General features: G+C 32.9%; 3 protein-coding genes and 1 long non-coding RNA gene across 6 annotated transcripts; 2 read left to right on the top strand and 2 right to left on the bottom strand.

Annotated features, from left to right (window-relative positions):
• Positions 1 to 5: 5 nt before the first annotated feature.
• Positions 6 to 3561, bottom strand: LOC117604306 (putative ATP-dependent RNA helicase DDX23). The gene is made up of 10 exons (XM_034324211.2): positions 3459 to 3561; positions 2536 to 3140; positions 2131 to 2463; positions 1639 to 2061; positions 1425 to 1551; positions 1215 to 1338; positions 1039 to 1154; positions 707 to 967; positions 449 to 623; positions 6 to 376 (listed from the first exon to the last, which is right to left on the bottom strand). Exons 2-10 carry the CDS (start codon positions 3108 to 3110, stop codon positions 153 to 155), a joined length of 2358 nt encoding a protein of 785 aa, XP_034180102.1. The 5' UTR covers positions 3111 to 3140; positions 3459 to 3561; the 3' UTR covers positions 6 to 152.
• A 551-nt stretch (positions 3562 to 4112) lies between these two features.
• LOC117604595 (DAZ-associated protein 2) lies at positions 4113 to 17553 on the top strand. Of its 3 annotated transcripts, XM_034324854.2 has the most exons (6): positions 4113 to 4273; positions 12100 to 12174; positions 12277 to 12380; positions 12544 to 12702; positions 12782 to 12951; positions 17409 to 17553. In XM_034324854.2, coding segments are annotated over exons 1-6 (525 nt in total). In that variant the 5' UTR covers positions 4113 to 4257; the 3' UTR covers positions 17410 to 17553. The 3 variants fall into 3 exon arrangements, with proteins under 3 accessions (XP_034180745.1, XP_034180744.1, XP_034180748.1); XM_034324853.2 differs by lacking the exon at positions 17409 to 17553 and having other exon boundaries at positions 12782 to 16112; XM_034324857.2 differs by lacking the exons at positions 12100 to 12174; positions 17409 to 17553 and having other exon boundaries at positions 4119 to 4273; positions 12782 to 16112.
• LOC117604597 (uncharacterized) lies at positions 6191 to 10933 on the top strand. The gene is made up of 2 exons (XR_004581475.2): positions 6191 to 6324; positions 6431 to 10933. It is a non-coding gene; the product is annotated as an uncharacterized LOC117604597 (long non-coding RNA).
• LOC117604596 (protein FAM136A) lies at positions 17507 to 18330 on the bottom strand. Its single transcript, XM_034324858.2, has 3 exons — positions 18152 to 18330; positions 17861 to 18001; positions 17507 to 17785 (listed from the first exon to the last, which is right to left on the bottom strand). The coding sequence occupies exons 1-3, from the start codon at positions 18233 to 18235 to the stop codon at positions 17585 to 17587; spliced, it is 426 nt and encodes a 141-aa protein (XP_034180749.1). The 5' UTR covers positions 18236 to 18330; the 3' UTR covers positions 17507 to 17584.
• Positions 18331 to 25715: the final 7385 nt, after the last annotated feature.

Raw genomic sequence — 25715 nt, 5'->3', positions numbered from 1 at the left:
TACACACATATTTACAATTGAATTTATTTCATTCCATATACATACTAACATTTCACATAGTCTATTATTTTGCTATAAAAAATATGTACTTATATAAAACATGAACGTACGAGTTACTTATAAGCAAATCTTACAATCAACTGTTTATGTTCTTAGGCAAATATTTTCTCTTCTCGACGTTTTTTCGTAACTACTGTGCCAGGTTTGTGTTGAGCGTCTGGATGATTCAACAATTCAGGAGGACAGGTAGATATTGGACTCGAAAGGATTGTTTGTTTTAGATCATAGAACAGGTGACTATCATCCTTTGTACAGAATGAAATAGCAAGACCAGCTTTTCCTGCACGACCAGTTCTACCAATACGATGTGTATAATCTACAAACAGGTAAAAAATTGTTAGTAATTTAAAAAAATTTTTTTTTGTAATAATATGTATAGGATATTTACCTTCTATAGTCTTAGCCATATCATAATTAATAACCATAGATACGTCTTTAATATCGATACCACGACCTGCGACATCGGTAGCTACTAATATATCTTTGCTTCCACTCTTAAGAGATGCAAGCGCATATTCTCTCTGTTCTTGCCCTTTACCACCATGAAGGGTACAAGCATTATACTGAAAAATAATAAAGATAGTGAAAAAATAATGTAATATTTGATAGCAAGATGTTATAGAAAATAATTGAAGAACAAACGTACGCCTAGTTTTTCTAGACCTCTTGCAAGAACATCAGCGCCCTTCTTTTGATTAACGAATATAATAACTGGTGGTTCAACACCTCTGCTAAGTATTTCCATAAGTTTCTTGCGTTTATCAGCTTCTCCCATTATATGAACAATTTGTTCTGTTCTTTCTGTTGGTTTGCCCACGCTACCAATATATACAACCGCGGGCCGCCTTAAGTAAGTTCTGGCTAGTCTTTCTACCGCAGGAGGCATAGTTGCTGTAAACATTACAGTCTGAAAACAAAAGTAATAATAGTTGTTATTTTGAGGCATTAAAAACCATGGAATAAACTATTATTTCTTACCTGTCTGTATTTTTTCTTCGTATTATAATTGGCTAATAGTTTTTCTTCATTTTCGGCATCTTCATTGTCCGGTTTTAGATTTGTAACTGGCATATATTCCAAAATTTTTTGAACATCTGGAAATTCATATAAAAATCAGTATTTGGATATAAAGAAACACATACTGAGGAACTTACCTGGTTCAAAACCCATATCTATCATTCTATCAGCTTCATCCAATACAATATATGTACACTGATTTAAAACCAAGTATCGATTTTCTAATACGTCTATCAAACGTCCTGGTGTGGCTATTACAATCTGTAATAGTAAAAAGTTATTTGAAATATCAAAAACAAATAATGGGTAGTGCACTGTTTTTTTTTTGTATTGTATTAAGAAAATACCTCACAACCCATTCTTAATCTAAATCCTTGTTCTTCTCTAGAAAGCCCACCAACAACGACGACTGTTCTTATACCTAGTGGTTGCCCAAATTTATTTGTCTCTTCTTCAATTTGCTGAGCCAACTCACTAGAATTATAGTTTTTTTAAAATAAATTTCAATATTTTAAATAACAAATAGAAGTAATTAAATAACTTTACGAATGATAAATTTACCGGGTTGGTGCTAAGATTATACTGTAAGGACCCTGATCTGCTTCTTCTAATCTTTCGATCTTTGGTAAACTGGTAATCCATAATAATAGAGGAATTAAGAATGCCAGGGTTTTTCCAGATCCGGTTTCAGCAACGCCAATAATATCGCGATTTTGCAATCCGATAGGAATAGCTTGTCTTTGAATAGGCGTTAAGTCTTTGTACCCCACTTTATCAATAATGTCAAGAATTTCTTTTGGAAATCCTGATTCTTTCCAGGACCTAATAGGATCAGGAATACGTCCTCCTTTTATTGTGATATTATAATCCTCTCTAAATATACGCCAATCTCTTTCTGTCATCTCGTGTAAGGCTTTCTCTGACCAATGTCTATCATCCCACTTCTGCTTCTCTTCTTTACGTTTCACCTTTTTCAATCTCATTCTACAAAAATATAAAAAAATATAGAGACATTAATAATATTTATATTAACAAAAACAAAAGGTAACATACTTCTCTTGTTCTTTTTCTGCTTCTGTTCTTCTTTTCTCTAGAAGCTCTCCATAAAATTTGCTTTGATCTCGTTTTTGTGCTTTGATATCTATACCAGCAAGATTTCCTCTACCAAAGAATTGAACCTGATGCCTTTCTTTATAAATACTGTTATAGTCAACAGATGTATCCTCTGAAGTATCCCAATCAAACACAAATTTTCTATCATTTAGTCTTCTAACACGACGTTTTTTCTTTACCAATCCTAAATAACGCTCCTTAATAGCTTCTACTTCTTTCTCCTTATCTTTGTCCTTAATTTCCTCTTCTCTCGCGCGTTGGCCTTCTCTACGCCTATATCGTGAATTATTAAATGAATATATTTACATAATGTAAATTTAATTAATATACTTGAACATTATATACCTATCCCTATCATCCCATTCTCTATCTTTTCCAGTATTTTCATTATGAAAGAAAGATTTTCGTGCTTCCTCTTGTTGCTTTCTCATAGCTTCAACTTCTTCTTGTCGCTTTTGCAATGCTAAAGCAGCACGTTCTTCTTTAGTTAAAAATTTTGGTTTAGCACGTGCTTCCTCCTCTGCTTTCTTTTTAGCTAACAATTCTTCCAAACTGAGCGGTTCCTTCTTTGGAAGAGATTTTGTCTTTTCTTCACCTTCCTCTTCCTCCTTTTTTTGTTCATTCTTGTTGTCCTTTTTATTTTCATCGTCTAAGACAAATATAGGACTTGGTTTACGTTTTTTATCATCTTTTGATTTATCTTTAGATTCTCGTCTTTCTCTTGATCTATCCCGATCTTTTTCACGGGATCTATCCCTTTCTCTTGATCGTTCTCGTGATCTCGATCGTTTCCTATCCTTTTTTCGATCTTTTGATCGGCTTCTTGATCGCCTTCGATCTCGTCGTTCTCGTTCTCTTTCACGATCGCGATCACGTTCACGCGACCGACTTCGTCTTACAGTCTTTTTATCATGAGCCATGGAAAATTCTTAACTAATTTATTCAATTGTCTGTAACAAATAATGCAAAACTAATGCAAAACCTTGAAATCATTGAGGTTAGAGAACTAAAATTTAAATATTAAGTAAATAATAATGTAAAAATGACAAATTGTTGCACGGAGAATTGTTTCTTATAATACTTAATTACAATCAACTTTAGTAATGTTATATTAAACATTGTCAAATATAACGACAGAATACATAATACTATCACAATAGGTGAAATTGTCAAATAAAGTACGTTTTCGTGCGTTTTTAAAAATTGATTTATTAACAAACATGTGAATAATATTAATGTTTCTTGTAAAATGCATACTGACAACTTACTTTTTCCAAAACAAACGTAATCAACTTTACATATGATAACGACGCACCTATACAATCAATTGCATATGGTGCACTCTATTTCTGGTTGTCTTTTCAATGCAGGCGACGCATTTTTACAGCCTTGTGTGCAATTGGCTTTATATTAATAATTTTTTACAATTAAATAACTGCAATTGTGATTTGCAATGGGGTAAAATAAAAAGTATATACAAGGTTACTTAGGATCTCAACAATTATTTAATTGTATCAAAATCCTGAAAATTTATCATAAACATGCAGTGCACAAGAAATATAATAAGAACATTAAATGTTACATTTATGAGTTGTTTTCTTTTTATTAGTAAAGTTTGTTTTTTATATTGCTTGCTGCATTAAATGAAAAAAAGAAACGTAAAAAAAGAATAGATATCCTAAATTAAAGTAGAAAGCTAAGGTAAAGTTGGCTTGGTTTCTACTCTACTTAAAGTAAAAGGCTTGTAAACTAATTATACAAATTTGTATTCAAATACTTTTTGTTTCTACATGGAAATGTTTAAACATTTATGATTCAGTAAAATTTATCAAATATTTGCCGCCCAATTGTAGATCGAGTCCTTTGCATCCATTGGAGAATACTGTGTAAAATTTTGGACGAATAGGAATCGAAGCATCAGGAGAGCCAGGGGCAAGCTCAATAAAGGGCGCTAGTGTCCGTCAAGTGTCACAGCCGTTGCTCGTCTCTTCAGTATTGTAACTTAAATCGGTGATTTAATTAGGAATAACGTATTTTTTTCTAGAATTTGTGAAACTTTAAGCAATAATGACCGACAAGAAAGGTAACTATACATCGTAATCGCGTAATTCGACTAGCAATATGTGTTACACACGTTAAGAATATTTCGTGTTTTCGAGTCGGGAATACCACTTGTCACTCGTACGACGGAGTTTTTTTATGTTAGCGATATTATTCGATACTTGTGAAAAATGGTGCACATTTAAATTCGATCAAAGCTCGTATCTTTATTATACAAACGAATTCTCGTCTTAATACGATGAAGAAAACTTGAATTTCTGCCCAGTGACAGATAAATCAATACCGCATTGTGTGTGGGAAATACAAAATGGCTTCCAGAGTTCGTCTTGAATAATTTTCGCGATGAATCTTTATTAAGAGTCTTATGTTGTTTAAAACATCCTATTTTTGTACAATAATATCAGTATTGTTAGTTTTGTGTCATATGTAACTTCACTTGTCTATTTTTCATTGGAACAACTGATGTAGCATACTTAAGAACGCATTACATATATCTATATACATATATATGTATATCAATTGTGATATGCTGTACGCGTTTGAAACAATTTATTGAACGCTAGAGCAAATGATACTATTTCATTATATATTCTTACTTTTTTTTACTACAAAACAGGAAAAATATTAATTGAAATATTTTTATAAAATATTTTATATAACATTTAAAAATATTAATAATGTTAATGATAAAGAAAGTATAGAAATTTTTTTTGAATGATACTTGAATTGAACACAAGAAGTACTACTCTTTTTATATGCAGAAACAATTAAATAAATAAAATACTTTATGTCATACATTTCTATAGTATGATTAATTTGTAATAAAATATTTTGCTCTTTGTAATAAATGTAATCAAGTAATTTTAATTGATATTATGCTAAAAAATGATGCAGGATTTGATTGTGAAATATTCCTGGAAGCCATTTATATTTTGGTTTTATTTCATGATGGTGCATACAAATGTATAAAAATGATTAGAAATTGTGTTTATTTATGACCTTAAAATACTCGTAATAAAATATAATTGTTATTTTTATAATTTACAGTATTCAAATAATATAATTTTGATAACTTAAAGTTTATTATACACAAAATAAGTTCTTTGCAAAAAAGAAAATAAGAATTGATATCACATCTATTTGATAGAAATGAGTTTTGAATTGTTTTCATTAAGATTTCTAATCTTTGTGTATCAAAATCAATTGATACTATATATCAAAGACCAGTTCTTAATAATTGGTACATATTAAAGCTTTCATAAAGAAGTTGGTTAATAACTCGTACGAGTGAGGTATGTAGTTTAATATTATCACTGATTTTCTTAAATTTTATACGTCCATATGGAAGTACTTGACATACAGCTTGGACCACTACACGATTTCATAGTAATCTACTGTCATACTTAATTAACAGCTCGGACACTTATGTGATTATTCCTAATTCAGTCCGCTCTGTTCCTAAGGCAGACATATGATTACAGAGCATAGCGTTTAAGGGATGTGTAAAAGTTTAGTCTGTAAGTAAATCAGTATACACTGTTAGTGATACAACGTGAGTTAATACGAGAATCGAGGATAATACTGGTGCAAATCTGCGAGCGTATTACCGTGACGGTATAGCCGCTAAAAAACTGAAGGATAGCGCCTACAGTTGTGGCTGTCAATATGTTTGCAGCGGACCATTACAAAGACGATTTGATCCCAGTCAGTAGGTGGAGCTTCGGAGACCGGCGTTCGCGCAGCCTAAGCCACGTATCTAACCTCACCTTACTCTATATATTACCTAACTCACTACGTGTTTATATACCAACATATATTACGTATACACACACACACATATATATATATATATATATATTCCACCAAATATATATATGAAGATATAGACGCACCGTGCGCCTCCCGATTCAAAAAGTGAAGGAAAAAAAAAATGAAATTCGTGAACATCGAATTGCCTTTGTTTCCCACCTTCCGGTCGTTCAAGTGATCAATTTTTGACCAGCCTCGTCCGGTGTCGTTAAACGCCCTATCGGCAGATTCAGACCCCACAAGAAATCGTGGATTTACCTACTGGTTTGTAAAAGCAACATAAAGAATGAATATCGCGAAACAATATTGGGAAATGCCACGTTAACTAAATTGATTCGATAGACTAATGCTAGTTTCCTCGTTTTTCCAGGCCTGCGTTGGTTATGTTACTCAGAGTCGGCAAGTATTAAAAAAAAGCATCGGAAGAAATCCGAGAAATACGAGTTAAAAAGTGGTTGCTCGTTGAAAATCTGCCGGTCTAAAACGGAAGTATGATACACGAGCGTGCTCCTCGTGTATACGATTGAAGAAATGACACATAACTTCCAACCGCCGCGTACAATTAAATGGCGGGCTTCTCGAACGAAGCCGTCGCCTCGCGACATTCTAAAAAATCGCTTAAATAGAGATCGCTTAGGATCATCAATGGTATTTGTAAGTTCTTTGAAAAATGAATTTATCGATCGACACTTATACTTTTTGAATTGGAGACGTCGGCTGCTATATATCCAAATCAATATGAACGTAAGATATTGATATGGGTGTACAAATTACTTTGTACTGAAACCGTGGTATTGGCTGATTGCTTATTTTCTTCTCATTTTTTCTACATTTTTTTTCTATTTTTTTTAAAAATATTTTTTTCTGTTTTAACACTCGCCGTCTATCTTGTGACAAATTTTCAAGAGCGAAAAATTAGCATTTGAGGAGAGTGAAACATTAATGATTCTTTTCTTCTTTTTTTTTCTACGAATAAATTAATTTCTCTTAGAAAAATGATATGTTACAAGATGGTACGGCGAGTTAGCGGGGTGGACACGAATGCTGTATTTAAGCTCAGCGTATTTATAATACTTCTACTCAATAGAAACTTGGTAGCTCACTTTTAACAATAGTGCATGTTGCTTCGACTTGGGCTACAAGTTTCTTAATGTAAAAAAATTAATTACAGAAAAATAAGAATGCTAATTGATCTATTTTTTATGTACTTTACGCGAGTTACATGATCGAATGTCTATTTTCTTTTTTTGAGATCATGATACAAAGTAAATCAGGATTAAACCAGTTTTATTAACAGATGAAACTTGTGGTCGATTTTGCACGTACGTGTAGTTAATATATAATGATAAATATATTTCTTCCTTCAAAAAAACAGTAGCATATTGTTTATTTCCGTTTAATTGGAAAAGAAAACATAAAGTATAGCGTATATACGTATACATACGTACACTTACGTACAAGATACTCGTTGAGCAATTTTTTAACTCGTTCCAAAGTCAATATTAATATTGCAATTAAAGTGTTGCAAATGATAAAAGAAGAAAATGAACATAGAACATGGTTCATCGATTCGAAGAAAATAGAATGAAAAGCGATGAAACGTGTTTTACAAAATTTCGTCTCTGATTTATTCAAACTGTATGACGTAGGGAGAGAAATTTTGAAAGAAATTACGTTCGTCCGCATATTTAATCGATTTTAATGTGCAAGTATATACATGTATACGTAGCTTTGATCATTTTTCACGTATTTGTATTTTAGTTTGCATGCTTGGAATGTGTTTGCTAGAGAAACACAGGGACGTGCGAGTTTCTTTATCGTGATTAATAATTTATCAGTGTTATCTTTTTCATCGAGCAACGACCGAGAGAAGTCGGTTGAAAAATGACGGATTTAAGATTTATTTAAAAAAGTAGCTCGCACGTCATGTTTAAAATAACTGCATGTTTATGATATGTTGTTATTATAGATTTTTCCATAATTCTATCTTTTTTACGTTTGTTCGACGCTCGTTGCCTTCTCAAATTGTCAAATCATTCGATCTTTCTCTCAACAATTGTATTATTTACATTTAAATTAATCATTACAGATTGACTTTGAATCTTGACGTTGAGAAGGAATCGAGCGAATTGTTTTAGTCGTTTTTTGATCGTCGTGCAGCTGAACAATCTCGTGTAAAGGTCTTAGACTCGATACAGAGACGTTCCTATATATTCCTGTCGTGAACGAACCATCGAATTCATTAACATCATGAAATTGAAAGATTTCAAGAATCGTTGGAAAAATTGGTTCGATTGAATCACTATTTGATACCTTCAAACGATACAAGGAAAAAGACGAAAATGGTCATAGGAATCTCTCGAGCATTTTTGAACTGCATGTGCATGTTTGGCAGAGTATATCATGTATACTGTTAATAGTGAGCTTAAAATATGAGATACAAAGTATTCAATGATATTAATCGAGAGGTATCAAGAATACAAAAGTGTCTCTACTTTCTGAAACCCAGCGGCCTGGATATGTTCGAGGAACGACAATCATTAAACAGGGAAATGTGATTTTTGGTTTAAATATTTTAATATATCAATGGGAATCTAGTCAATTAATTATGGATCAATTTTAATCATTTGAATTTTTTCTAATAGAGTAGAATAAAATGATTGCTATTAAAGTAAAATGAGAAAACAGAAAGCATCGCGAAGCGCCGACTTCTGCTTTAGAAAGATAATATTTTCTTTTACTGGAGATACACCTGTGAAATATTTTAATGTTTTTAGAGTACTTGTTCATTAATTTTCATTTATAAAAGAAGCTCGATATTGGGTACGCAGTGACTTATCTTTAATGGAAACATTTGGTGGTAGTCTTTAAGCATAAAGAAGCTTTTCATATTTGGAAAATCAGATTGTCGATCACATCCCTTGGTCGCTGGGTTGCTCGAGGTACGAAGACTGTTCCACCGAAGCATTGTCGATGAATGAAAATCGTCTAGCAATCCTAGATGGGCCGCAAAACAATGAAAAGAAAGAAACAAGAACAGGGGCGTGATTAGCCCAGTTTCTTGCGCGAGAAAAAAAAAAAGATCATTCAGCAAATTAGGTCGAACATGCTCATTGGGACAAAATTAGGTTTCGAAGATAAGACAAAAGAGAGAAAGATGAGAGGAATGCGTGCGTGTACGAGAGAAAGGAAGGGAGGAAAAAAAAAAAGAAAAAGAGTCGAAGGAAAAAAAAAAGAGGGAGGCAGAGACAGAGAGTCGGGGGAAAAAAGAAAGAAAATTAGGAGAAAGAACGTAATGAGAGAAAGAAGCAGAGAATACATTGTTGAAAAACTTACCCAGTAAACTCGTACTAGCATATAAATATTATTGATCAATTGTTATTGGATTCGATGATTGTTTGCACCGTGGCACTGACACATGAATTTATTATTCCATTGAATACTGATCCGATCAATGAGGATCCACGAGCCCCGACGTTCAACACCGTTTCCAGCAAACCGGAAACGGTATCATCCTACACTTCTGTACGAGATGATAAAGAGTAATATAACGTAATTCGAGAAGAGTGCTCGTTTCCACGCGTTGGACCAGTATTCAATTATCATGGACAATTTGGTGTGGGCTGACGTCTATGTTAGAGTACAACATGTCCATCCACTGTCGCTGAGCTTGAGCTATTTATCATACGCGAGGCTAAATCTATTTTAACGTTAAATTCACTGAATTGGCTAGACAACTTATTGAACTATGTGTATAATAAAAAAAAAAAAAAGAAGAAAGAATGAAACACACAGCTTGCTTCATCCTTCCTTGCAGTTGGTTAGCGTGAATGCAATTTGCGTATATTAAATAGCAATGGCACAGGGCGCAATTTAGTCTCTACTTAAAAAAAAAAAAAAAGAAAAAAAAAGGAAATTGGGCGTTCTTGCGATTGCTAGCGAAGGAATGAGCAATTTAATCATATTATACGACAAAGTTTGCTCGTGGCAAGTGTATTATTAAGCGAGCAGCGCCCAATTAATAATATATATATATTACGCAATTACAAAGAACTTTTAATCATGTTTGACCTTTATTTATGGATATTTGCAGAAATTTGTGGTTTGCTGAATCTTGTCACAACTTTTTTTGAATGTGTGGAACTTGTTATATGTATACATATATGCACGTATGTATACACATATATTGTACCATGAACGTGTATACGTACATATGTATATGTATACTTCTCTTTTTTTTTCATCGTACCACTGTACTCATTGTATAAATTACACATTCACCGCCCGATACGATTGAATAATTTCTCTTCGGTTAATCGAAACGAAAAATCGTAATTGAATTGGAACATTAAGTCTTACTTAATCGAATTTTAATTAACTGGGCTTGTTTTTTTTTTTTTTAACATCACTTTTATATGGAACAAACTGTTTACCCTTCTTAACCCATGGCTTTATTTTTTAGCTCTGTTTTTTTTCTATTTGTCATTTCCTTCTTTTTTTATATATATATTTTTTTTCGTTCTTTTATTTTTTGACGTAGTCGAACCTGAATGTTTCACGACTGTGTTTAAAGATCGTTTGCAATTTTTAATTGTAATCTTTGTATATTTGAGATCAAAGTTCTTTCTACAATGCATAGAGTGGTCAGTTGATAAATATTTTAAGGTTCGACTAATTTAGACGAATGTATTTGGCTTTTACCTTTGATTGCGTAACGCTATTTGCTTTGAGATCGGTTTCGTATTATATCTTAGTTTTAGAAGTAAAAGGTAGGTCAATTAACGCGAGTTTTCATTTGAGAATAGTTTCTCATTTTCTTCTTCTCGTTCTTATCCTCCCTCTGTTTTTTGTATCTTTTTTTCTTTTTTTTTTTCCACCTTCAATATTTCTGACAGACTGCCTGACGATTCTTTTGACTGTCGAACATTTACACATCATCCGTAGTGGCTGTATTGTTAGACTTGTTTGTACAATTTTTCTGTGTATTTACGTTCTAAGAAGGTGAAAAGAATTCGACGAACTTTTCCATTTTGTTTTTCTTTAAAAAAATGAAAAATAAAAAAAAAACGAGACTTCCATTGAATTTTAGTGACAAGATGTACCACAGATTGCTCCATGTCAGATTCCAAATATATATATAATATACGTGCTGTTGTTCATTTATTCACGGTTAAGATATCAGAAACATAGTTTGCTAAGCTATTCTCAAGTGTCTCGCTTTCAACTACGTTTCTATCGAGAATCCTCCAAAGTAAATGAAAGAAATTTTTCTCATTACATGTTTTACCATTTTTCTGATAATTAAAGGAAAATCAAATTGTACATGGAACATGGATTTTCGAAAGAGTCGTAAATGTCTTTTATTATTAAAATAAAGCCTGTCTTGTGCCATTGAAGTTTACGCGGCTATGCATTGTTAGTTTTCTTTTTTTTCTCTTTTTTTTTTATTTAATTTCTAACACGTTCCGATTGTTATTCTTGTTCTCCACTTGTATGAATCAAACGATTGCGAACTGCAGTGTAAACTCGAAGGGTAACAAGAAGGCAACAATACCGTTTTTTCGGTTATTTCTTTTCACCATTATTTAGTGACTAACATTGTTTGAGCTTTGAATAGTACCTTGATAAAAACGGTGTATGTCATGTGTAAGATATACTTGGGTGTGGGAGTACCACTTGTTAAATCGAGATATATTAGATGCCTAGTCTGAATAAGATCATTTCTCTATATATATACACACATAAGTATCAATAATTCAAGTGAACATAAATTTTTATTTGACAAAAAGACACGCGTCAAATATGTCTCGATAACGACAACACGAATTACACGATGATTAGGAAACGATAGGAGGAACTTACCAAAGAAATTGATGTTAATTTATGTTTTAAGTTGAATGGTTCCAACGTTTCCTGTATTATTGTTAAAACGTGTTGTCATCTGTCCTTTCTGGCAGTGGTACCACGTACCGTTGGCTTAGATCGAACCTGCGGCCAACAAAATGAACGGACCTGCATTTTGCATTGCATGTGTTACAGCGTACCCGGTGACACCTCATCCACCAACAGGTTTTGTCCCTGCGCCGGCACAACCTGCTACCTACGGTGGTACACGTAAGAGAATCATCTCAATGTGTTTCGATGTGCCGTTTTTTTTTTTTTTTTCTACAAAGGTGTTCCAAACGAGCCGGATTACATGCGAGCTTTTAACATTAGTTGCAGGTGCCGCACCGTATGGAGTGTTTCCTAATCAACCACAACTTTATGCAGCGCAAGGTCCACCACCGCCTACATATGATCAAACTCTTACCCATCCGATGGTGAGAATTCCATATCAAAAATACACTTTTTTATTTTAAGATTAAAGGTAATAAATATCTTCTTGGTTACTTTATTCTTTGAATCATTAATGAAAATGTGTTATAAAAGTGCTATGTTGTAGAAGGGTCATCTACATTTTAGTAATATCATGAATATTTTTAGATGTATCAACCTATGTATGGTCAAGGATATCCAGGATACTTAGCGGGCTCATGTTATCCTGCCTATGGGCCATTGCAATATTATCCCCCGTTGGCTGCAGCTGCAGCGTATTACCCAGCGATGCAGCCTCCAGTTAGACCTCCTACACTTGTGATGCCCGTAAGTTGTTCGGATTAACTTTCATTCATTTTCTTGTAATACTTTGAACAATCGTTGATTTGTACTTTGTATTTTAAAGAATGGGTTCGATGCTACCAATCGATTTGATAGTATCTCACAACCCGTCTTGCCACCGCCACCAACAGTTCCAAATGCGGCCCAATTAGCTGCAATGGCAAGCCACAGTGTGGCTATATCGCAAAAGAAAAACTTCCTAGGAGGAGGAACAGAAGGCGGTTACACCTTTTGGTAAACATTATAAACCTTTTGTGAAACACTAAGTCTAAACAAAGGCATTGTTGTCAAGATGATCCATGTAGGCAAATCTGATTTGTGTTAGAGTTCTACTATTTTCACATTGGGAGCAGCTATTGATTAGTATATTTTATGCGTGGACCGATCGCGAAGATGGCATTTTCCTACGCGAAATTCGCGACGTTCCAAAGCATAGTACGTTTTTGTTAGTTTGTTTTTTTTCCATGGACTCCAATAGGCAAGGTGGTTTGCTGATTTATTGTAAAAGCAAAAAAAAAAAAATTAAAAAAAAAAAACAAAAAAAAACATTTAAAAAATATGTGATTTCAAGATCTTGGCAATTGGTCGGCGCATCGAATATACTAAGATTTAAGAAGAACATTTAAGAAAGGAAGACTCGTGCGACGCTCGTTTATACAATTTCAAAACTGCTAATTAAATTTAACTAAGAGAACAAGAGAGCGAGAGAGAGAGAGAGAAAGAGAGTAAGAAAGACCGTATTTTGTACAACTAAAATGCATGGAAATTTCTTAAGGATCAACGAATTGATCCTGTCTCTGAATTGGTATCTGATAGTAAATTACACTCATTGATGGTGACTTTACGAGATGATCGAGCGATACATGAATCTTTTGACGTACTTAAAATAGAATTTAAGATGATAATTCTAACTCGAAGGACAAAATATTCTTTTTAAATTATACGGCTCCCACACGATATACAGAGTGAAATATTTTCAGTATTTAGAATCTTACAAAATTTCTTTGGAAATTGATCAATAACTTTCAAGTACGGTTTGCTCGATCTTTCTGCAGTTAACATATATTCCAAGGCGCACGAGATATTCCATTTTTTTTCATTTAAATAGAAAGGTTTACTAAACGTGAGCGAGAGTAGGGAACACGGCGTTGTTCTTCTTTTTAGAGTTAACGGGTAAATACGCGCACCAGTGGATGCGAGTTGTCTCATTCGCCTACAGGGATCGATATTCAAAGTGTGTTCTAAGCCTTTTTTAAGCGCGACTTGGTTTTCTGCAAGGCAGGCTGAAGAGTTAAAGGGGCTGCTCACGTTATTTCTGTTACTTTCTACACGATTATATATTTTTTTCGATGTTTTTTTTTTTACTCCCCCGATGTTGTCGACACTCTAGCGAGGTCTGTTTTCCAAAGTAAAGTCACTACTTTGTAACGTAATCATTATGGGTAGCCCTAATGTTTAGAGAGAAGAAAAAAATATGTACGTGATAGGAGTCTGAGGAATGCGTGAGAGTCATTCGTATACTTGCGATGCTAAACGTCGCGCTTTCTTATTTTGAATTTAATGAATCAATCGATAATAAAACTCTTCAAAGTTCCATTTTTCTTATAGAAAATTTTGATGAAAATGAATAATTACAGACCTCAAAACGTTTCTTTTCGATATCGTTAGAATCATTGGTTTTAAAACGCCTTTTTATGACTTAAGAGAAAAAGTAGAGGTAATGTTTAAGGCTCGAGTGCCAAACAAAAAATAAAACGATTCTCACGTATTCGACGACTTCGAAGATACTTACTAACTCTACCTAAAAGTACGCACTCTCTTCTTTAAAATCAGTAGTCTTTCTTCCTAGTTGTTTGATCTTTCTTTTTTTTTTTGTTTAAACGCAGATTAGCTAGGTTGGCTAACAAAGTTATTATTTAATTGAAATGAAAGGCTTGTCCATGGCGTTCGAGTTTCTTTAAGCAGGTTAAATTGTGCTTTGATAGAAATCAATAACATCAAATGTGTCTGAGATATTCGCCATAAAATATTTATCAATTTCCAACTACCTGTTCAGGTAATGTTTAAAGTATATAGTTACAACTTCGTCGCAGTAAAAGTATTAATTAACTCATTTATTAAATGACACTTAAATTTCTTTTGTTCAAGTAAAATCTTATTTGAAAATAGTTTTCTAGCAACTGTATGGAAATTGATTTCAACCAAAGCACACGAAGGAAATAAATAGTTGACTCAATTTCAAAGTACAAATTGAATATCAATGTAAGTAGAGGGAAAATTCGTAACGACGTGGACAAGCCCTTGTGTCAGCCATATTAGGCGAGTTGCGATGATGATGATGATAATGACGATGATGATGATACGGCAAGCAACGCAGCGAGTTCGTAACGCCTACGATTATATACAATGCAGAATTGTTAACAATAACAATGTGCTATTTTCTGAGAACTTGAGATCTAATTCTACAAGAGTGAAGAGACACACCACACATAAACACATATACACACACGAAAGAAAAGAAAATTCTGGTGATCATATGAACTAGTTGCACACACAGCTGCGAAAACGACTGTTTTGCTCCGCGATCATAGCATTATAATATAGTGCGGTGTGAACCTGCTGATAGGATACTTGTGATAGTTCCACTCTGCAGGTGCACAATTAAACACGATATTAATTAAGCAATGAAGATCGAAGAAAACTAATTTACAATCGGTGATAGCTTAGGATAGGACCAAGAAACGCAGTTCTATTTAGAAATTTTTCGAATGGATGTTCCGGCAAACTTGACCAGTACTCTTAATATGTTTCGCATTATGGTTTAAATGAGGATGGGTGCTTGACAAAGATGAAAACGAAGACCCGTCCTTGGTGTTAGAAAAGTGATTTCTACCTCTCCTTGAGAGAGAGAGGAAAAGAGATTAGAAAGAATTGCAATTTAATTGAATGTGAATCATATGTGATTTCTATTTTATCTTACGAACTTATTAGTTGAATTTCTACGAAAAGTTTATCGCTTGAAAGGTGTTGTAAAATTGTTTACATCCGTTTCAAAGCATTGTCCAACATTTTCTAATTTTGCATATTACAACGCAGTAATTTCCTAAAAAGAAGAAAAAAAAAATGAACACCGTGTTATTTGTATTTTTGTGATATACAATTACCTCAAAATCGAAGGAACAGAAAATACGTAGGTACTTTGTCTTGTTTTGTACCATCATCGAATCTAGTTCAATTTCCATATGAAGATGCAAAAGAAAAAGATTCAAGCAAAAATATAACACACGCAATGATTGGAAATGAAATTTTCGTATAAGGCGAAACACACTGGCCAAATTTGTTGCCACAGCGCCATAACTTAACATTCACCTTGTACCTTCAATTCTTTTTTTTTTCTACCAGATGTACCTACAGTTATTCAACATTTATGACCAGCGTTTGATAAAGAAATCAAGCGTAAATCTCAATCTAACTAAAAACAAAAATAAAATCTAGTCCGAAGTGTCTAACTGATTGGGATACAAAATGTTACGCATAGACCTCGTTTTTTTTTCTCAATCTGTGCGATGCCAGGTGCGAAATATTACCCGAACATTCACTAATAATATATAATATCTCGTGACATCTGAGAAAAAAAGAAATTGACAATTTTTTTCCAAAACTCATGCCATTCCACTTAACGACATTGAGCCACAATTGATAAAAACACGTGTACGAGTCACATTTAGGAATTTTTGAGACACGCGTATGAAGAAGAATTAGCGAAGTTGTGTCGTTGCCGATATGTAATCACTCTCGTTGAATTTTTTTGCGAGTTTGCATATCAGCGAAGAAGAGTCGCTTGTTGCAAAAAGTCACTTCGCTCATCTAATTACATTGCGCAAATCAGTGCACCAAGAACCACCTCAATCTATGCAGCTACATTATATACAAGAATCGAACGTTCATTCTGTTTTAATCTTATACGAGAAAGATAAATGGAAAACAATCCAAAGCTGAATGTCTACCTTTTTCATAGAAACTTGTACACAAACATACGAAGAAGAAAGTGGATTATGTTGTGTTGATATTTATATTTAAATTATTATTACTATTTAAACAATTTATTTGCAGACATTTCTACAGTTTAGATCAGAATTTACGCAACACATTTTGACCGATTATTTTGTATCAAGCGAGAGTGGTGGAAAGGTTTTATATCATGAACAAGTGTGCAATAAGCGTAATGTCTATTGTAACAATAAAGAAATGATATTAATTGCAACAGTGAATTTGTTATTACATTGAACGAACGAGAGAGCGAAAGAAAGGGAGAAAGAGCGAGAGCGAGAGAGAGAAAATAAAAAGAAACAAAAATGTACCATTGCGATCATCAAATGTATTAGTTAATAAATACAATGATCATGAAATTCATTATATTCTGCTTTTCTTCTTATACATAAGATTCATAGAGAAAGGAAAAAAGAGACAAGTTGCACATTGTTCAAATATATATTATTTCTTACGATACAATCAATTGTTTATTGTATATACAAGTTGATTTTAGGAACTGGAACAAACTATAGCTTTGTTGTATGTAAAAGTTCCCAAAACTAATAGAGAAAATTAAATATCATAATAAGGATCATCTTTTCATCATATAAATTCTTTTGTGCACCAGTACAATAATATTTTAGAATTTTTATATACAGATAAGAAGAATTATGTACACATGATAAGAAGATCTCATTTGCGTAAAAAGAATCTAGTGGTTGCACTTGAGAAAACATGCAAATGCATACTTAGTGGCAGTACACTTCTATTGGCAAGTTGGTTTCAATAAATCTGATGACTGTACATTATTGAATTATTAATTTTATTAATATTCCTATTCATACTTTCTTTCAGCTAGAACTTCTTTTATTCTTTTTTCTAAAGTAGGTAACATTTCACAATAATTATCTAAGCATTTTGTTGAACATTTATCCATTTGATCTTTATATATATCCATATCACGCTGTGATGGATTTGGTCCAACTTGATCTTTTATTTTATCATAGCAATCCATAAAACATCTTTGTAATCGATTCTGAAAACATAATACTTATTATACACGACATGGTTTATAATTATTATTACAAATCTTTAAGAATCCAAAATATACCTGCACCCTTTCAAGTTCTCCACCGACGTATTTTTGTGCTCTATCCCATGAATCTGTGCAATTTTCTACACAGTCCTGTAAATGTTGCATGCTATACTTTTCATTATCACAACAATTCGCTGCACATCTATATGCATCACCCTACAATTAAATACATTTTTTCATTATTTCTTTATTTCATGATTTTTGTAAACCATAATATAATTTGTATAAAATGTGACGATAAATTATAACGTTGAAAGCAGCATGTTTTACAATATAACCTGAAAATACAGTGTGGGCTTGAAGTACCTGCATTTTTCTTATTGGTTTATTAATTTCTTCGACTACTTTACTTGTCTGATCTTTGTATCGTTGTTGTTGTTCTTCAAGCATTTTGTATTTAGATCTTTTTAAACTTATTAATTAAATACCCGGCTTCTCACGTAATTATTTACTCTTCAATATCTTACTTACCATTGAAGATAAGGAAGGATGTATATTACCATATACATATTAAATTAATATTTCGCTTTATTCATTAGTTAATTACAAATAACTAAAGCTTGGGTACTGTAAGGAAACTACAAAACTATATTATTTAGTTTTTCTGTTTGTATTTATGATTTAAATTTTTATTTTAGTATTAAAGTTTTGAACTACGCAACCTTTAATTTCCACCAATGGCAGTTGCCATCTAATTTCGACCAATCAGAATCGTTGCTATAGGTGATGTGCGCAGGTCTGACTTAGTACGTCACTTCCCTTCGCAACTGTCTTGGCCGTGAGTGCACGCGTTTGTGGAAAGTGATAATAAATTGCATTAAAACATTATATTAAATTGTATTCGTGCTATAAAAAGTACGAAAAACAGAAAGAAAAGTTGGAGAGAAGTCAAGCTTCATGATGTCTGACATCGATTCCACGTTGTCTTCAATAATGCGTGAGGTGATATTTTCTACTCTTTCCCCGAATTCAGAATCACATTGACGTAGTATTATTTCAATTGTTTCTTCTCTATATCGACAATTTCTTACTTTGTTTTCTTAATTTACTGTTTCAAACTTTGGAAATTGATTTAGCTTTTTCAACTTAATTAGGTAGAAAAAAATAATCTAGACTTTATTTCAATATGGCGTTGATAATTTTTCACGAACCTTTCCCTTATTTTACTGTTAAAGCTTCGAAGCAATATGAAATTTCTACCAATGGCTATGATTGGTCATCCATTATGGCGTCCTCTCTTTTCGACCAATCAGATCCGTCGGTTACCGAGTGAAGTGTGCAAAGCGTGGCGCAGTGTATCATTGCTCTTCGAAGCTTCGTCCGTTTTGCACGCGTCTGCAACAGGTAAGTTTAAATTATCTTCAAATATTAAATTAAATTGTCTTTCGGGTGTTAGGGGTACAAAAAACAAAAAGAAAAGTCGAAGGAAGCTCTAGATTCTTGATTTTTGGCATTAATTCCGGGTTTTCTTCAATAATACCTGAATTGAAAATTTTTGCTCTTGCCGCGGGTACAGAATGAGGTTGGAATAGCAGAATCTCAATCATTTTCCCTTTTATATCGTTTATTTCTTGAATATTATTACATTTTTCATGTTTTTAATACATTCTTCCAATAATTTGTTATTATAAATTGTAATGATCAATTTCGTCGTTTTTGACTAAGTATTCTGCCCATATAAATACGAATTAAAATAATATTTTCTTCATTTATTCTGCTTTTATAGCGATGATTTATTCAAAATCACTAATATCTTATGTTTTTTCCTACTTTTTTTCTATATCTTGGTGCTTTAGGTTGAAAAAAATAATCGAGATTTTATTTCAATATGGCGTTGATAATTTTTAACGAACCTTTTCCTTATTTTACTGTTAAAGCTTCGAAGCAATATGAAATTTCTACCAATGGCTACGATTGGTCATCCATTATGGCGTCCTCTCTTTTCGACCAATCAGATTCGTCGGTTACAAGTTGAAGTGTGCAGAGTGTGGCGCAGTGCATCATTGCTCTTCGAAGCTTCGTCCGTTTTGCACGCGTCTGCAATAGGTAAGATTAAATTATCTTCAAATATTAAATTAAATTGTCTTTCGGGTGTTAGAGGTACAAAAAACAAAAAGAAAATTCGAAGAAAGGTCTAGATTCTTGATTTTTGGCATTAATTCCGCGTTTGCTTCAATAATACGTGAGTTAAAAATTTTTGCTCTTGCCGCGAATACAGAATAAGGTTGGAATAGCAGAATCTCAATTACTTTCCCTTTTATATCGTTTATTTCTTAAATATTACTGAATGTTTTAGTATCATTTAGTAATTTTACTACTGTTTCCTATAATTTATTGTTTTATTAATGATGTTATTCCTTGTACGTCGTAATATTATGAGATCTGTTCGTTTACCGGCTTCGGTGTCGAACAATACCGAATAGTACCGAACAGTGCCGGTAGTATGTACCCTGAGTTGCATTGAACTTGTCGCAGTGAAGTTGGCTACAAATTCACTGTGACAAGTTCAATGCAACTCAGCGTACATACATAATCGGCACGCGCAGTTCATCTGTTCAAATATTTTAAATAAATTACAAAGTTCGATCATTTGTTAATCATAATTTTATTGCTGTTGGTTAAATTTTATTTATATAAATTTCTCTTTCTTATTTGTTACAGATATTTTATCGATACTGAAAAGGCGCAATGCGATACGACATCATCACACTTCATATTGGTTTGAAACAGAATTTCGTAAAAAATTGGTAAGGTTTTGATTTATTGTAATCAATTAGTAATATTTCTTATTACTTTTTAAAAATTGATTGTTAAATGACTTTTATTGGTTGTTAATTGTAACCATCTTTGATAATTAATTATTGGTACCAAGATCAAGGAAGAAAAGATTTGAGGAACTTTATTTTCTTTGATCAATTAATAGAAAAAGAATAATTAATTTTTCATTTTATTGAATAATTTTAAATAGTAGTTTCATGCATCTGTTGTAAATTAGAACAAAATTGAAACATTTTGTATTTTACTGCAAATAATTCCTTTCTTCTGCAATTATTTAATTATATTTTGATTATTTTAATCAATCTGTTCTCCTTAAATCATAGTAAATGTATTATAACATACAGCTTTCGGTGCAAATTAAAATTAAAATATAATCACGTTATTAAATTACATGTTGTTTAAGTATGATTAATTATATATTGAACTTTGTTTATTGAAAAGGATTAGAGTCTTGAAGAGGAGTCATTACTGAAGAGGAGTCTTGGCAGTTGCTTCGCAAGGAAAGAGTGTAAGTATCTTATTACTTTATTTAATTGCTTTTTATTAAAATAGAATAATTGCTATTGCTAATATTTTATAAAATCCAAATTCATACATAATTTTATTAGAATAAAGATTGATAATTTGCAAAATTAATCGTAATTCTTTTTTGTTTTGTTACAGATGAATTTTTATTATTTTGCCGAGTTCCTGGATATCCTGATGGCTTTCTTCACAACTTCCGTCTTCTTCTATAAGGCAACCTGCTACTTGGCTGTTGGGCATCCTCCTACTCTTGAGTGTCGGACGAAGAGTATATCTGCGAACGGTGAGTCGCATGTTTTATGGTTCCTCCAGTGCCCAATCATGTCGTAGGACGAATGGTCCGAATCGACACGGGTTACTGGTTGTATACTTGTTTGGCGAGCATAGTGACCATGGGTATGATTATACATACCCATGAGTAGTAACATTTTTATTGTTTCATTTCATTTAGTTAGGCTAGGTCTTCTTGCACTCCGCGTTTTAATATCATTTCAATTCCACATATTCTAATAGATATTTCTGAAATATATGAATGCTCTTAAATGTTCTTAAATGTTCTTAAATGTGGAATTAGAATTTTTTAATACCGAAACAATTTTATTTAGTTTGTCTGTAATAGAGAAGTCAAATACTTAGTTATTGCGATGGTTCAAAGCAATATAATATCGATAGTATTATGTAATATGTATATTGGATATACATATTAATGATGCTATTACATTGATTTAATTACATTTTGTACATTATAAATTCAAATATAATTTGAGAATTTTTTCCGAGTAGTTTAACTTATTTACACGTTCATGAAAAAATGAACAATTTATGTGCAAGAAGACAATTCGTGACGGGTAGACTTCCAAGTCAGAGTGATTTATTTCAACACATTTTGCGTATTCTTGAAAAGTTACTCTGAGGAGGGAGTCGCCCGAGGATGTTTTAATTTTTTATTAATTTTCACAATATATTCTTTTTTCATTGTAAAGAATTTTTAATTAGTCATTTTGCTTTTAATAAAATATCAAATTCAATTTTGACATTAAATTCCTTTTTATTAGAGTTTTGCCTTTATTAAATTAGTGTTGCGAGAAATTTCCGACGCGAGAGTAAATATGACGATGCACTGACTAGTATTCGGTGGGAATCCTTTTGGTTTTTAATCTCAATCCTATGTATTATTTAATTAATCAAATTAGTTATAAGGATTCCGCGGCATAAGACCGTGAACACCATCTCTGGGAGATATACCCATGCATTACTAGGCCTTTGCAGGCGCAGATTTAGAATGCGGAACATATGAAAATATGTTACCATATTCTAAACTGTAGTCCTTTTGTCTATACTATGGGCGTCCGTCAATCTGACACCGTTGGATGCAACGTGTTGGACGGGCGGGTAGCGTTCTTAGCGAAGGGGTGCACTCTGTCCTGGCGTTACGACGTCCAGGCGGGGTGGGTGGTATGTAGCGTCTGGCGTAAGTCTAGGGGGCGTGAGACCCTTCGTTGCCAGCTGGTATTAGCAGTGCACCATGTTTGCGTCATAGTTGCTCAATGTTACTTTTCTGTATTTGTTCTTAAAGCTTTATATTTACAGAGTCGAGTCACTTTTATTAAAATAGTGAAATATTAGCCCGTTAGATGTTTATGTACTAATCATGTTTGTAGATCAGGATTTTCAGGTTTAACCCTTTCCGTGTTTATTGCCAAAGCCCATTCACGTGCCCAGGTGCTACTTGGATGGGTAGAGGCAATGGGCACGATGACTTAGTTCATAAGAATAATAATTAATAAGCGGCTGGCATTGTGTTAGTATATCGTGCACGACGTAATTTCCACATATGGTGTGTGTGGTTTTAGGCTGTGGGATTGCGTCGGTTTAATAAGTTTTTCATTTAACTTTTAATTTGAAATAATATTTTATTCAACAAGATGTACAATGAACGTACAAACCAAATAGTATTATTACCATTACTATTACTATTATATATTGCCATTACTATTACCATGATTATTACCATTATTATGAAATATTCTATATCAAAGTAGTTAATTAAATTTTGTAATTATCATTATACGCAATGATTGCTAGCCTTGCCAGACGATTTCAGTGAAAAATGGTACGTACCGTAGAGTGTGATGTGAGATGAAACTCGGGTGACGGAGGCGTCCCGGGACGTTCTCCCTAGTTTAGGCTCTTGCGCCCGGGTGGAGTGTATGGGGGTCGTGGAATGAATTTTTGTGAGAATATGATTTTGCCTTTTTTAAATATAGCGTTAGGTAGGTAGGTAGTATACCTTCTGGTGTGTGTGATAGATTGTAAGTAGGTAGGGCCGGGACAGGTTGTCACAGTCTCTAGGTCGGGTAGGCGCGATTTCGCGTGATCAACCTGTACCTGGAATATATTTGAAGAATTGACGATCCAATCAATACGAACGGAGTATGCCGTTCGCCTTCGATTCTATCTGTACAATTTTTCAAATTTTTGGCGACTTCATAAGTCGTCATACGCGATCGCGATGGCACGAAACGTACAAGTTCTGCTCGAGCACGGCACGTGTGCACGAACAACGACTTATATAAAGTCCTTTTTCGTCCACGTGTCAATTAGAGTTTCGCGATTTTTCTTTTTTGTTCATTGTTTGTTTCTTGTTTTGCGAATTTGCAAGTCTCGAGCTTTAGATATAAGTTTCAGGTGGGTGGACCGCCCGAAGAAAGAAGTGGCTATATGCCGAAGCGCCCCGACAAACTGTCTTTCAAGAGGGGAACTACTAATGATTTTGCATCCTTTTGCAAAAAGGAATGGAAAATCATTATCGTTACTACTTTGTCACTGTGCTCGCCTGTAGTTGTAGTTTTGTAATTTCAGGAGAAGAGGGGGCCCGTGACCCCCATGATTTTGGGCAAATCGCGTTTTCAATTTAGTGTTGCGAATATTGGTCACGGTTCAATTTAGTGTTGCGTATGCATGATTATCGCGATTATCATTTAGTGTTGCAAACTTTAAATATCGCGTTTCCCTTGCATTGCTTCAAAATAGAATTTAACTTTCCAATGTTGATTGCTTTAAGATTTTTTAGAGTTTTGCTCTCCGATGTTGATTGCTTTAATGTTGCGAATAAAAAATTCACGGTTTGAGAATCCCCTTATTTTGCATTTTAATTACAAGTCTGTTAAAGATAGCGTTGCGAATGACATTAGCGCGATTGCTTCCCAGTGTTGCGACTTATAAATACGCGATTGCTTTGCATTAGTTTATAGAGTTCCCTATTAATTAGTGTTGCGATAATGAATATTCGCGTTTTGCATTAGAGTTGCGATATATGAAATGATGAAATGCCCAAAAACGATCCAATGGAGCTGCCATGGTTCATAAGGCAGCTATGGACAAGCTGCAGAAGAACAGCCTTGGAATGGCTTTTAGATTAGTGTTGCGTTTTACAAAATTCGGTAGATTTGAGTAGTGTTGCGTTATAGTTCGGGTTTTTTCTTTTCTTTTTTTCAGCTTAGCGTTGCGTATATTGGAGCAGCCTTTACGCGAAAGCCTTTTGTATTATATATTAATGAAATTAGTGTTGCGAATGAATTCGTGATTGTTATTAAATTTGTCACTTTTTTGCATTTATTAAATTAGTGTTGCGTGTATTTTCGGTTTGTTTTATAGGGTTTGCTTAGGGATTGCTCTTATGGGCAATCAAACTTTTCTTTTCAGGTTTTTCATTTTTTTTTTTTTTTTTTTTAATTTTGAAAATTTTGAGCATTCGGTTGTTGGAAATAATGTTAAATAATATATGATTTTAATGTTTCCAGAATATTATTAAATACAATAAAGTTTTAAATGGAACTTTATTCAAAGTTTTATTTAAAATGGATATTCATTTTATTTTGTGATAATTGGTGATAAATTATTTCAAGGAATATTTGTTCATTTGAAATAGTTTATTAAAATTTATTTCTACTTTATTTAAACTAAAGTATCGCGATGTTACGTTTCAAGCTTACGGAGAAGCTAATTTTATTGGTACAGAAATTTGCTTTTAATTCATATTGTGTTATTAACAATCGTTTTGATTTTTGTAAAATTTTATTGTTACTAATGTATCTTCTTTCCAGCTATTAATTTATTTGTCTTTATCTGGATTCAATTAATCAGTTTCTGTTACAGAGAAATATCTTTATAGGAAGTAGGAAGTTAAGGTATTCAATTAACTAAAATGGTGTAAAAATAATTTAAAATTTTACCTAAACCTTTTTAGTTTGTTTCACGAAATATGCTGTTAAGAAAAATCGAACCAGCAAATGTATTACAGGTATTTGTTTATATCCTTTTAGATTTTTATATAGGCGGGTTGTACGTCTATGGTTAAGTCAATATAAGCTTTATTTAATTATGTTAAATTATGTTTAATCTTTTTTAGTTTATTTCAGGAAGTACTGTGGTAAGGATAACCAAATCAACAAATTATACAGACAGGTTGTCAATTAATGATTTGGTAGGATTAGGTAATTGAATAAGTATGTATTTAAGTTTAAACACTGCAGTGTTTAATTAGGAAATTTTAGATTTAAGCAAA

This window comes from Osmia lignaria, chromosome 7 (assembly GCF_051020975.1).
Source record: "Osmia lignaria lignaria isolate PbOS001 chromosome 7, iyOsmLign1, whole genome shotgun sequence".
NCBI classification, from domain to species: Eukaryota; Metazoa; Arthropoda; class Insecta; order Hymenoptera; family Megachilidae; genus Osmia; species Osmia lignaria.
Note: the sequence above shows the minus strand (reverse complement) of the source record. Positions and strands in the feature narration are given on the sequence as shown.